This window comes from Mauremys mutica, chromosome 1 (assembly GCF_020497125.1).
Source record: "Mauremys mutica isolate MM-2020 ecotype Southern chromosome 1, ASM2049712v1, whole genome shotgun sequence".
Taxonomy (NCBI): Eukaryota; Metazoa; Chordata; order Testudines; family Geoemydidae; genus Mauremys; species Mauremys mutica.
Window position 1 is genome coordinate 246,076,494 of NC_059072.1, and position 15,108 is coordinate 246,091,601.

The following is a 15,108-nucleotide window of genomic DNA, read 5'->3' on the forward strand; positions in this document are numbered from 1 at the left end:
CACAGATAAACCTACAGTGGAGCACCAACAGGGACACTACTTGAAGAAATTCAGTAGATAAGATTTTCCTAGACACGCATGGGAGCCTAAGCAGTCAATTTCTGCACAATTTCAGCATTCACTTCTATCTTTTATGATTGCGGCTCTAAACTTCCAAGTGAACTTCTTAAGTCTGAAGCAGCTGCAGTACTTTTGCTGAGGATCACCGCCAAAGTTGTCTATACTCCTTGGCAAGCTGCACCTAAAAATTCAATGGCTTTACTTAAGGATCCCCTACTTCACAGTTTAGATCAAATAACCTCATGCTGCATTTAGTAGCATTTAATCAGTTTTTTTCATTTAATATTATGAAATTAAATGAAAAACTCCCAACACTGATGCAAGAAATTTGAGAAATAAAGCACTCAAAAGTCAGGAAATTACAAAAGGAAAAGTTTTCTACTGCACTCTTAGACCTTGGCCATGAGGCCCCTACCCATTTCTTTTCCTGATTTCCAAGTGAAAAGTAATACATTAAGGTTTACTTAATATTAAATTTAATCTGTACCATAAATTCTGAATGATATGCAATATGATCAAATTAGAATTTTGGTAGAAACATGGGTTCAAAGTTTCAAACTCTAGGTGCTGAAGTTAGGTTCCGAGGGATTGCCTAAACAAACATTTAGGTGCAAGTCGGCCACGCACAAGTCTGCCATGCAATAAGTGCCCATGTAGACTCTGTCGTGCACTAGAAGTTCCCTACTGTGCTTTAATGCAGTGGCTCTCAACCTTTCCAGACTACTGTACCCCTTGCAAAAGTCTGATTTGTTTGCATAGCCCCAAGCTTCACATTACTTAAAAACTACTTGCTTACAAAAATCAAACATAACAAAAAAAAAAAAGTGTCTCAGCATACTACACTGAAAAATTGCTTACTTTCTCATTTTTACCATACAATTATAAATCAATAGGAATATAAATATTGTACTTACATTTCAGTGTACAGTATATAGAGCAGTATAAACAAGTCATTGTCTGTATGAAATTTTAGTTTTTACTGACTTCACTAGTGCTTTTTATGTAGTCTGTTGTAAAACTAGGCAAATATCTCGATGTACCCCCTAGAAGACCTCTGCATACACCCAGGGGTACGTGTATCCCCAGTTGAGAACCACTGCTTTAATGTACCCTACTTTGAAATGGGAGTAGATTAAGTGTTTGTGTAGACAAACCCCTAGATTGTTGTTTTGATTCTAAAATCAATGAAAAAGGCAGAGGCTCCCTCCCTCTCCAATCTGGCATTTGGTTTAAGAACCTGAATATGGATACAGAGTCTAACTTTAGGCATCCAGGTATGAAAATGTTGGCCTTAATTTTTATAATTTTCATACATATTTAATTTCTCAATCTTACCATTGCACTAACTTCCTTTCTGAAGGTAATAATTATTTTAACATTATTATAGTTAATAAAAGATTTTAAAAATGCAGTATTTTAAAAGATATAAATTGGTTAAAAATCTGCACTATGACAGTCTAGATATGGTATTATGCATTGCCACATGGGTAACCAGAATTTGAATTTCAGTCGGGTAAATCATTCCCGGGAACAGAATGTTAGGATGAGAATGATGGATTGTCAATATGACTGCTATGATTGTGGCTGTAATAGAGTGATGTCTTTAAAAAAAACAACAACAACAAAAAAGATTAAATGAGGGCATTCGGAATATCCATGGGAAACAAGGAGGATCTTCTGCTGTGGGAGGAAGTCTTTCAAATATAATATTTAATCCTCCAAGACGTAAGACAGTTTTAGTTTACCTGAGTAAACCTTATACCATAGTTGATCTCAGCTGAAACAGATTTTCTTTCCTTTTCTGTTCGAACAGGTCTGTCATCCAAACCACGACAGAATCTGTAGAGCATTTGTCCTGTTTTTGGACCAAATTCCTTCTGGAGTTTTGACATAGTAAGATATTGTAGGTCTCCACAGGTTTTAATTCCCAAAGATGCCAACTTGGATTCCATTGACCTACCAACTCCTAACAAGAGAATAAGTAATTTTGATCTGTTAAGTCTATACAATCCAGACAAAGTTCATTATTTTTAAAGCACTACCATTCTCTTTTAATCTTGAAATGCCTGGTATCCAGTTCAAATTTTAAGGCACGATTGGGGGAAAAAGCACATTGGATGCATTACGATTGACCAGCAAATTTTGTATCATGTACAGTATTTGTTTAGTCTGACTGAATTTTAGTTAAGGGCCTAATTTTGCAGTTACTGCTGTCTGTATGCTTGTTCCAGTGTCAAGACTTACTATCCTGTGCTTGCTGGACATTGCTTTTAACTTGTAGCCCCTTGGATAATGACTGTGTCTTCTATACTTCGTACAGCAACTGAGCACAAGGTCAGTATTAAGACTGTACACTGATTAATACACTTTATCAATCCAAAATAGTTCAGAAACAAAACAAGTGAGATATATTTGCAACTGTACACAAGTGTTTGCACCTAAAAGGAAACCAGTAAAAATTCTAGCTATTTTCAATTGCTACTTGGTTGAAAACATGTTATTTCAGAGAGGAAAAATGGCTCAAATTATGAGTGAGGTGAGTTACGAACCATCTGAAAATTGTAAGTATTCTAGTGTGTTAATTTTTAGTGAAATTACTGGTTTATAAAAAAGTAATAATTTACAAAGTAATCAGAACTTATGCATTTACACTACTATAGATAGCTAAAGTTAGAATATTCTCACAATCAGATTCCATCTTTTAGGATCTCCATTTTACAATTTAAATGATGTACTGATACTGAAAACACTAAATGCAAGTGACATAAGAAAACTTTAAAGGACTTTTAAATTAAGCATACTACGTTATACTATAGAAAATTAAATGTAATTAGACAAAAATGGATAGATAGTACAGGTTAGATGAAGAGGCCAAACTAAAAAAATGTTATGTATCAAGAAAAAAAAAAAAAATCAAGCTTCTAAAACCTAATCGCCTGTAGGCAATCTATAGTGAGCCATAGTCACAAGTGAAATTGACAAAATTAAGTATTAATCTAGTTTTAGCACTGTATATTGAGGAACCAGGGCCGCCCGGGGGGGGAGGGAGGAGTGGGGCAATTTGCCCCAGGCTCTGGGCCCCACAGGGGCCCCCACGAGAGTTTTTCGGGGGCCCTGGAGCAGGGTCCTTTACTTGCTCCGGGGGCCCCGGAAAACTCTCACGGGGCCTGGGCCCCCCAGAGCTTCTTCCACTCCGAGTCTTCGGTGGCGGGGGGTCTTTCCGCCCCGGGGCCGAAGGACCCCCCGCCGCCGAATTACCGCTGAAGCGGGACCTGCCACCGAAGTGCCGGGTCCTGCTTCGGCGGCAGGGCCCCACCACCACGGGTCTTCAGGGCACTTCGGCAGCAGGTCTCGGAGCGGAAGGACCCCCCGCCGCCGAATTACCGCCAAAGTGGGGGCCCCCGCCGCCGAAGACCCCAGGCCCCCTGAATCCTCTGGGCGGCCCTGTGAGGAACACATGGATAATGATGCTATTTTTATACGTCTATTACAATATCTTTCTGTTTTGTTTCCTTATATGAACTAAATCTACATTAGCTTTGGAACACATTCCTAAAACAGCTGTGCATACAGTTTGAGCAAGATTAAGTACCCATTTACGCTCTGTATTTCAGTTATCCTTTATTAATTTCAGGGTCTTACCTTTCAAACTGTGTCAGGTGCATACACTATAAAGGTAACGTGCTATCCTGTTACATACAAGAAAGCACTTTGCCTTACAATTGCATAAATACAGTTGCCACAATTGAGCAAATTTCTACTATTCTTCCATGACACAATCCACACAGCTTCCTGTACCTCAAGTTTAGTGCTACACTAAACAATTAGAGACCTTTATATACAATAATTCAATGAAAAACAATTATGTCAGTTCTACTTCTATGTCCATTATGGCTAGACAGTGTACACAGAAGTGTTATGGTGTTTTAGTCCTATTGTAGTTTCCTTTTCCATTGTATTCTCCACACACTATTCCATCTTGCATTGGCTAATTTCAAGGAATACTTCCTTCTTTCAACTCAAGGATGCCCAATTTTCCAGTATCTCCTCTTCTACATTCTACTCACTGACTTTTTACTTCTCCGCCTTCCTTGTTTTTCCTCTAACCCTTCTCTTACTGGGAATTTCCTAATACCAACAAGTTTTAAGAAAACCATCCATCTTTTTACTTCCTTTCCTCTCCCATTTTTCATTCATGTCTCTTCATCCTTATTAACTCCCTTTTTCTGGTGCTTTCCCAAACTTCAAAATTCTGCCAGTGCACACCCCTTTCTAAAAAAATATTCCCTTGATCCTGACACCACCCACAATACGATTTTCAACTATTCATAACAGAGCCAACTAACCAGTTGGGCAAGCACACATACTAAGACTTTTTTGTTACATTCCTAACAGTAACTACCCATGTAGTCATGTACTCAGCATGAATTCTGCTGGAGATGTCACACCCACAAATTAGCAGTGCAAAAATATTCAGGCTGCCTGAAATACTAAACTAAGCCCATCCCTTGCCAACTCACCATACTGTATGGCTTTGTAATGTCTTTAATAAGGAATTTATTCTTAAAGAAGATACAAAGAAAAAATGTAAAATGACAAGAGAAATGAGGAGCATTCCAGTATTCAGCAGATAATCCTAAACATGAAATATCTTCATTTTGCAGATTAGATAACCTTAAATAATGCCCAACCTCTTTTACGTGAAATTTGGGAAAAATAATTTGCCCCTTGATTGATACTGGACACCGTTTTACAGCATATAGGAAATTCTAACGTCAGCCTGAAACATCCCTGTAAAAGGAGGACATCAATAATTCAATTTAAAAATGTACCTGGAAGATTGCTAACTAGCTGACCTCTAATAAAATCATCCACTTCCTCAGGTTTTAAGTGATACTGTCCATCTGGTTTTGCTTTGCGAGTTGCCATTCTGGCCAGCAGAATATTGGAACCTGAAAAAGTGAAAAAATAATTAAAGGATGCCTATGCTGATTTCTGCCATCATAAACAGCATTTTACTAGTCAGAGGATGAGGAGAAAGGTGCAGAGAGGTATAGCCACATTTTAATCTCTCTCCAAATACTGCTTTGGATTTTTTGTTTAGTATTTACTTGTCCCTGCAGTCCATGCTTCCATTTTGGCAATTGGTAGGATTTGAGGGAAAAGGGATATTTTTGCAACACTAACTTGTACTTGCTAAATTATAATAAAAAACACCCACTACAAAATACTGTAAGTCTCCAGTGAATGTTCTATACTTGTAGATGTAGACATAGGAGCTATCAAAATTGTTAAAAAGTAAAATTACAGCATCTTTATACTATAGGATCAGTGATACGCAGACAGAGGCTCATGAGACACAAGTGACTCTTTAATGCGTCTCCTGCGGTTCTTTGCAGCACGTTATTAAAACAGTGATTTAATTATTTATCAACCAATCAGGATGCTTTTAATATGTAATTAACCAATTGTAGGTGATAAAAAAAAAATGTGGTCAGTCATTTTGCTGTGAGAATTATACAGTATGTGAAACTATGAATTCTCACTTCTGTGGCTCTTTTGGATAATGGTGTTCACTAATTTGGCCCCTGAGGTCTGACTATCACTGCTGTGGATCATTCTAGAAAAAGATGTTGCACTCAACTTAAGTATATAATAAACTGTCTATCATACTAAAAAGTGAATTATATGATAGAAATGGGTATTTCTCAGCCCTGTTACCTGCTAAAAAAGAATAAAATTCCATTAGTTTTACCATTAGAATGCCCCATAAAATCAGAGTGAGGGGGACATTTGGCACACTTTCCGAATTTTTTTCTGCTTACTGGTTTCTTCATGTCCAACCAGCTACCACTCCAATATGGTGCGTTAGCATGTCTCAATCTGTGATATCACTGCTACCAAAAAAACCCTGCTGTAGCATAGGGCAAACTACAAAAGGTTAGGTAAATGCCACCATTTACAATGTGTTGTTCCCGGTCTCTCCTGTCCCCCAAGGGTTACATTATTTAATATCTTTTTGGTAAATAATGATGGTAATGCAGACATCACAGGCACCATGCTAGGAATTATATTTATGACACAATCAATAAAGGATTCCATGTCCAATTTTCCTTTTTCCTTTGGTGTCCCATCCTCTGTCTGTAATACGTCACTTCAGATTTCCACCATTCTACCTCCCTTAGGTATATGGCTCCCATTACTGTAGTATCTAAGTGACTCACAATCTTTACTGTATGTATCCTCACAGCATTATGTAAAGTGGGAAATACTACTATACTCATTTTACAAGATGGGGAACTGAGGCACAGAAAAACTAAGGCCTAGTCTACACACATTCACAGGTTTTAATTTAATTGGCTTAGATAAAATGGCTTAGTTAAGTCAGTGATAGCTCCGTCTGCGTGGATGCTCTTATTTCAATCTAACACATCTGTTCCCAACAAAAAAAAAATAAAAATAAAATAAAATAAAAAAATAAAAGACGACAGTTATATCAGAGATAAGAGCATTCAAACACACCTATATCAGAAATAAGAGTGTCCAACACAGGAGTTTGCACAGCTTGAGCTATATCATCAGTTTAAATTCACATCTTTGATAATATTGCTGCAACCTTCCCAAGGAGACAATGCCTAAATTACTTGCTCAAGGTCTCAAAGTATGTGGCAGAGTAAAGGACTGAACCCAGGTCTCTTTCAAGTCACAGGCTTGTGTCTTAGCCACTGGGCCACATGTCCTTTGTTCCAATCATTTTATCCTGGTCTAAGTTTGAAGTCTTTGTACTGTTTCCCATCATATGAAGTTTTAGAAAACCACTGGATACACAGTAATTGCAGACTGGTCTCTTTTTAAAAGAATTTGATATATATTTATTACTGGAACAAACATTTGACTGAAGGAATTTGGTTCTTTCAACCAATAATACAAAACTGAAATCAAAGTATAAAGGTATGCTCAGAAATTGTATTATTTTAAAACAAAGAATAAGCACATTAAATAAGGCTATAAACAGTTCCAAATATGTCTCAAGGCAAGGCATGACAAACAGGAATCTGGAGAATTTTATTTAAAGTTAATAACAACGATGAGTAAGAGATAATGGGAGAAATCTGCCTCCAAAGAGCTACAATAACGGATTTCAACTTAAATCAGAAGTGAATTTTAATTGTCTCACAATATTTATTCCCAGATTCTCATTTTGATAATATGATTATGAACAGAGAGAAAGGGGGAGGGAGAGGGAGACAAGGAAAAAGAAAAAGCAAGCACGGAAAATTTTCAAAGATGTGAATTCATACACTGTACCTCCTACAAAACTGACTACCTCTACTTTTAGTGAACATGTTTCATGACCTATACCAAGTCATGCCACCCTACAGCCCTTTATTACTTTCCCTTTTTATACAGGATGGTGACTGAATAGGTTTTATCCTGCTTTCATCTGTCAATCTTAATATTTATTTTAAAATGAACACAAAGAGTCCCAGAAGTGAAATTATACCACACTGTCAGTACTAAAAAAGAGAGCTGGTAGCAACCCCTAAAGTTAGGTTGCTTAAAAAAAAATTCCCTGATGGAAAATGTTAATACATTTATTTTAATGGCAATGTTTTGTGTATTTCATGAAAACTGACCGTTTTAGACGTCTCTTATGTAATTTTGATATGCCCAAGGATGGCAAGTGACACTTGTAAGTAAATATTAAATAAAGTACTAACCCATCCCAACAGAGGCAGCACATTTAGTCTGGTCTTTGATTTCGGTGCGGATAGCACTTGCAAATTCATCAGGAGTCAGTCTGGTCTCTGCAAGGATTTCAGTGATATCTACTAGCGCTTCATCACAACTGACTGCTTCGATGTTATGAGTATAGCTAACAACACAAAGTAAAGGAGGTGAAACAGCAGCAACAGCTCACCATCTGTTAAAACAAATATGTAGCAAGTAAAGTCTTCCTTTTGTGGTGGTATTTCCCTAATTTTTTTATTCTCTTTATCCCACACAACTTAGTTAAGCATTTAAAAATATTAATATAGCAAGTTATGGCAGCACTACTGTCTAGGACTAATTTCATCATGCTTTTAAAAGATTAGTTGGAGAAGGAAAGTTAAATATTTTATTCTTCACCTAAAAAATAACTGACTCCTTCCCCCCACCCCCAGTCAAATGAAATAAAGAAGTAAAATTTTCTTTAGATTTATTCCACAAAAATTCAGTTCTTGAAAATGTGTGTCTAAAGAAATGTTGGTGTCTTGGAAGGGCAGCAGCACGTACCACACTTTCTAACTGAAAGCCACAGTCTTCTCCTACTGAAGTCAGTGGAAGTTTTGACACTGACTTTAACAGGAGTCAGACATTGATCATTTTGTAGGACTTGACCTCAAGATACAGAGCAGCACAGGAGAAAATCTCACTCTAAGCTGACTACCCTCCATTATCCAGTCAAGATAAAAAGTTACTACAAAAGGAAGATCTGAGATGGGCATGGTTTGGAAGGGGGTGGTGGAGGAGAGGAATGGGGATAACAGACCCATGAAGATGAAAATCCTGGATCACATAATGGCATTTGGAAATGTGGCAACTGAAAACATGCTTGATCGGTGCCAAAGATTATACAAATACATAATGCACTTTACCTGGCCAGTGTCTCATACACTGTCTGTGTAACTTCTTTGTACGCATGGAAGTCATATGGAACTGCTTGAAGACTTGGACATAGCTGTTTTGCTTGGCCAAAAAACATTCCATTCTTTACCCCAACTTGTCTAAAATCAAATAAAAGCAAGTAAGTTACATAGATCTGCCCTTTGCAAAAAAAAAAAAAAAAAAAGTCACAAAATCTCAGATATGTACAAGATGAAATGTTTGTACAGCACTACCTAGTACAATGGGTTTCCAGCCCATACCCAGGGCTCCTAGATGCCATAGTAATACAAATACATACTACTACTAATATTCATATTTTCCCATACCACTACTCCAGACAAAGAACAGATATACAGGAGTTTTCTGCACCCATGTAAATAGTCTAATTGATGCAAAAGGTGACTTGCACTACAGTAATTAAATTCAATAATTGTAAGATTTTGTGCTATGTGTCTCAAACAAGGAACAAAAGCAGGGCTACTGGGAATATACACAATAACTTATTTTAAAATTAAATATATATGTATTTTAGACAGGGCTTGCCATCTCCTGATCCAAGCTATGACAGAACATGCACTATGCAAAACAGTACAACTCTGCTAGAGCATGGAGAAGAAAGGTGGATCAATGTGGTTTATTTTATTATAATGGCACAATTTTGTAAAGTTATATATTGAACTATAAAATAAATTAAATCTTTGCAAAACCAAGCCATAAAAAGAAAAAAAAAGCAGCTCATCTGCCCTAAAATACTCTATCCATGGTTCCATGGTGATAATAACTGCAAAGGCGTTATTTGCACTAGAAACCAATTAGGGATGTTGATTACTCGCAATTAACTCATGCAATTAACTCAAAAAAATTAATCATGATTAATTGCACTGTTAAACAATAGAATACCAGTTGAAATTTATTAAATATTTTTGGATGTTTTCTGCGTTTTCAAATATACTGATTTCAATTACAACACAGAATACAAAGTGTACAGTGCTCCCTTTATATTATTTTTTATTACAAATATTTGCACTGTAAAAATTCACCTTATACAAGTACTGTTGCGCAATCTCTATCATGAAAGTGCAACTTCCAAATGTAGATTTTTTTTTGTTACATAACTGTACTCAAAAACAAAACAATGTAAAACTTTAGAGGATACAAGTCCACTCAGTCCTACTTCTTGTTCAGCCAACCACTAAGACAAATAAGTTTGTTTACATTTCTGGGAGATAATGCTGCCTGCTTCTTATTTACATCACCTGAAAGTGAGAATAGGCATTTTTGTAGCCAGCATTGCGAGGTATTTACTTGCCAAATATGCTAAACATTCGTATGCCCCTTCACGCTTCGGCCACCATTTCAGAGGACATGCTTCCCTGCTGATTATGCTTGTTTAAGCTTTTTTTAAATTTTTTTTTAATTAGATTTGTGACTGAACTCCTTAGGAGAGAACTGTATGTCTCCTGCTCTGTTTTACCTGCATTCTGCCATACATTTCATGTTTTAGCAGTCTCGGATGAGGACCCTGCACTTTGTTTGTTTTAAGAACACTTTCACTGCAGATTTGACAAAACATAAAGGTGGTACCAATGTGAGATTTCTAAAGATAGCTAGAGCACCTAACCCAAGATTTAAGAATCTGAAGTGCCTTCCAATCGTTGGATCGTTATCGAGCAGAACCAGTCATTGCCATGAATGCATGTCCTCTGGAATGGTGGTTGAAGCATGAAGGGAAATATGAATTTTTAGCACATATGGCACATAAATATCTTGCAACGCCAGCTACAACAGTGCCATGCAAACGCATGTTCTCACTTTCAGGTGAGATTGAAAACAAGAAGCGGGCAGCATTATCTCCTGCAAATGTAAACCAACTTGTTTGTCTGAGTGACTGGCTGAACAAGAAGCAGGACAGAGTGGACATGTGGGCTCTAAAGTTTTGCATTGTTTTATTTTTGAATGCTTTTTTTGTACATAATTCTACATTTGAGAGTTCAACTTTCAGGATAAAGAGATTGCTCTACAGTACATGTATTAGGTTAATTGAAAAATACTATTTCTTTTGTTTTTTACAGTGCAAATATTTGTAATAAAAATAATATAAAGTGAGCACTGTACACTTTCTATTGTGTTGTAATTGAAATCAATATATTAGAAAATGTAGAAAATATCCAAAAATATTTAAATAAATGGTATTCTATTACTATTTAACAGTGTGATTAATCTGGATTAATTTTTTTAATCATTAACAGCCCTAAAATCAATTATATATCTTTGGGACTATAATTAAAACAAGTTATTGTAGACACTGGATGTTCCCCTCTTGACCAGGCTATGTGGGGAATTCAGCACAAAATTTGTGGAAAAAGTACCATTAGATTTAGTGATCATAAGTGATCAGGATTTTAATTTTATGCCTCATCTGAGCCTGACCTCCGATAGTACAACGTTCCTAATGCCATGAAAAAACATTGGTTCAGTTTCAGAGCGAAGGATGTCACCTATTAAACCAACAATACCACTGTGTATGGAACCTCGGATTTTCTTTAGTGGCCTTGGCCCAACTGAAATATGCTTAGCTAGTGAGAACTGATTAGATCACAGCTTGAAACATGGTATTAAAGTAAAAAGGGAGAGCAAACACATTTTCCCTTCTTGTGCTGGTACCTAGCATAATTTATTTAAATGTAATTTCTGAAACAAAGACTAAGTGTTCTATTTTTGGGTGAATTTAAGCAATGTAAATAGCAGGCGAAATATCTATCTGTGAGCACTGTATGACAGAACTTTACAATCAACATGACAAATAATTTCTACCTACCTGGCTTCATAACTACAAGATGCAATTTCAGCCATTGACAAACCAGAGATATCCAAGTCAAATCCATTCATCTCAGCAGAATCTGGATTCTCCCCGATTGATGAGTCCAGTTCATCAGGAATTCTATTTTCTGCTTGGAAAATAATATTTTATATTTTGTTCTTACATTATTGTCTTAATGGTTCAAAAGACTTATTTAATTCACAAACAATCAATTGATTACAATTAAAAAAATTTCAGCAGTTTCTGTGCTCATATTTTATTATGAGAAATTTCTTCACAATATATTGGTTCACATCGTCCAATAACTGATTAGGTCAACAAAGAACTTACCCATATATTAACACCCATCTATGGGGTTGATCTCTGGAGGACAGTAAAGTATGATGCTACTGAAGAATAACTATACTTTCTTTTTTTCCCACATTATCCGAGACCAACTTGTAGATGGCTAGTGGCCAATAAAATTCAGACTATGATAATACTGTGAGTTGAAAGAGCCGTTATTACCCTTAACGTGGTTGTAAAAAAAAAAAAAAAAGGATTTACTTGCCAAACTACTGAGGTTTCTTTAAGCTACAACCTATAAACTAAATGCAAGACACTCAGAGCTTATCAACCATTTGTCTGAACAAAAGAATGTCATATTTACACCCATTTTAAAAAACGTACAAGAATACAGAATTTCATCTTATAATGCAATTCTACAGCTCAGCCTCCTTGTAACCTAGTACTGACATCTCTACTTTCTAGTAATTACTTAATCTAAACATCAAGTAACTTAATTTAGACACCTCAAATCAGAATTTTAAAAGTTAAATGAAATACCAAGAATATTTTCAGATCAGGAAATGAGCAAAACATGTAAGCCTTGCTGGATACTTATATGTCCTTCACAACTTTCAGCTTCATTGTTAAATTCATAAACAAAGTTTCAGTTACTGGCCCCTGATGATTCTCTTACTGGGATTCAAAAGCACCTGATTTAGAATATCATTCCAAACTTCCACTGGACCAAAATGATGCAACACTAAATAAATACTCCAATCTCAGACTATTAAAGAAAAGGATGAGACAAATCTTTAGCTAATTCTATAAAACCTACTTCGAATGAGCTAAGGCAAAAAGACTTAAGAATCATTCAAGCCAACTGAGTACTACATACATATGCAGAAATGAATGGTAGAGAGATACAGCAAATTGGGATAAAGTAAAGCATTCTCTACTCTATTCTGTTCAGATTCTTATTCTCTGCACATCAACATGGTATCTAAGTATCTCTAGATAAGCACACTGACTCTTAATTGTAGGTCAGCCAGAAAAATTGAGTAGCTGCAAAAAACCCAACGCTCTTAAATCAAATCAAGAACTGAACTCTAAATGGTGAAATCTCAAAAGGACAAAAAGCTACTGCTGCTTTAAAGGAAAAGTATAATATACAACTTAGATTTGGTTTTCATTATTGCAGTCTATTTAATACAATACACTTTTGTAATATAATACAACATACAAGTTATAGCTGCACAGTGCCACACTGCCCAATAATACTGTATGGCAATAACAGCTTACAGATTAACATTTTTAGATTGAAAAGAAGTATTTTGCTATCTCCACATAAAGGTGGTTATCGGACCAAAGAAAGTGTTGTAATGGGGGGCAGAATCTGACTCATGTGGGCATCTGCCTTTCTATAGAATTTCTGCTAGTTTACTTGTCTTTTTATTTCTTAAAAATTTGTTCTAATGTTTGATGGGCTCATTAAGTTACCTAAGATGTCGGAAGTTGCAAATTTATGAAGAGCAAACTTGTGGCCCAAAAAAGATAAGAATGACAAGAACAACGTATTTAGTCTGTGCCTTCCTGTGCCCTGGCCTGAGATGTTGTTGTCATCTTGTCTATCTTCACTGGGCTCGCCGACCTTTTCCACAGCGAAGCAGAGCAGATCCCCCCATGAGCTGATGGAGTCACTTCATGTGAAATTCCGGGCAATGCAGAACACATTGTCCTCACTGGAAGGCAAGGTAGAGAATCTCTCATCAAAAGTTGGGAAACTAGACAAGTGCATGGTGAATGTGGAGCAACAAATGGAGAAATCAGAGGCCCGGACCCCAAGTCTGTGAAAAAGAAATCGCTGAGAATAAATCTGTGAGTAATATGGTAGTTAAAACTGCTGCACTTCAGAATGAAAATTGGAGATACTGGAGTGGAGGGAAAGAAAGACAAAAAACATCCACGACTTGGACATCCTGGCTAGGAAAAGAGACCCCAACCTCTGAATTGTGTGTACACACTAATTCCTTAGTTTTCGGACATGAATGTTAAAGAAGATATCAGAGTGTAATTTCTACCACTCAGGAAGCTGCTCCAAAATGGATATACAGGGTGAGAAAGACAACAAATTTTAAATTTAAAAGTTATATAGTTTTGGATGAATCCAAAAAAAGAAAAAAAGAAGTATTTCATAAAGGATCCAAGATTCTACAGTTCCTAGATATTTGTCCAGCAATCCAGACCAAAAAGCAGGAACCAGTATCACTGAAGAAGCAATTTGCAAAAGCAGTAGTTGAAGCTGCAGGCATCTGTACCTGGTCAAACTAAGTGAGTCACAGATTTATGTATTTATTTTTTTCAATTTGGAACATTATTTCTAATAAGCACGTTCTGGAGAAGGAAAGATCAGAGAACAGTTTGGACAGCATGAGGCATCAAACAAATGAAGTTTGCTCTATACTGGAGACTCCGTGTAAAAATGAATTTAAATAAAAAGAATACTCAGGCCCAATTTTCTTCTCATTTACACAAGTATATCCCCAACAGGTTGCACATGTTTAACAGAGCACAATTTGGCCTTTTGGGTTTTTGATATCTTTAGAAAATAGATTTAATTTTGTTTCACATGATCCCATGTGCCTACTGGACCATATTTACATGCAGTGCACAGCATAATTTGTTCCTGCTGTGAAGTGCTTCATGTACACTATCTAGGATGTAGCAAAGTTAGAGTGGCCTATGCAATTCACAGTACCACCTTTTCAATTAATACTACAAAGTAATGCTCAATCACTAAATTCATTTTGTTCTCCTCAAGAAGACAATCTGATACGTTTTTATGAAAATCCATAATAGTCTCTCTTGATATAAGTTTGATATGTTGAGATAAAATTAATAAAAGAGAGACTTTTAAAAAATGTAATGAACCTGTAGTTAATAAGATACATACTTTAAAAAAAGAGTGCCAGGGAGGGAGAAAAAAACAAAAAACAAAATTTTTTTTTGGCAAACTACAGGTTGTACAGTCAGGCTGTGCATTAAGAAAGAAAGAGCTGCCTGCCTGCCAGTAAGGGAGGATGCTGAAGTAAAAGGACTGAATGTGCGCACTTCCAGAAAAAGCTGCTGCAATAAAGAACAATGAGTTTGTAACATACTGAACTTGAGCCCCAGTGAAACCTTGCACACTGAATATCACAGAAGAGATACTGTTGAATTTGTGTATCACACACAATATATTATTCTCAGCTAATCTTCCTCAATTTTATCTAACTAACTAGCTTTCCAAGATGTTTCTAAATTGTAACAAATGA

At 36.3% G+C, this 15,108-nt stretch overlaps 1 protein-coding gene across 3 annotated transcripts in view; it reads right to left on the bottom strand.

The window, feature by feature from the left end:
- The window catches only part of REV1 (REV1 DNA directed polymerase), a 108,040-nt gene that overhangs the window by 53,035 nt on the left and 39,897 nt on the right, over positions 1 to 15,108 (bottom strand). For 2 of the 3 annotated variants that reach the window (XM_045005765.1, XM_045005774.1), the window contains exons 9-13: positions 11,528 to 11,660; positions 8,700 to 8,828; positions 7,782 to 7,936; positions 4,893 to 5,012; positions 1,806 to 2,026 (exon numbers count right to left, since the gene is read on the bottom strand). In XM_045005765.1, coding sequence (XP_044861700.1) covers positions 1,806 to 2,026; positions 4,893 to 5,012; positions 7,782 to 7,936; positions 8,700 to 8,828; positions 11,528 to 11,660 — 758 coding nt within the window. The remainder of the gene's footprint in view (positions 1 to 1,805; positions 2,027 to 4,892; positions 5,013 to 7,781; positions 7,937 to 8,699; positions 8,829 to 11,527; positions 11,661 to 15,108) is intronic. The other variant, XM_045005785.1, reaches the window with a different exon arrangement.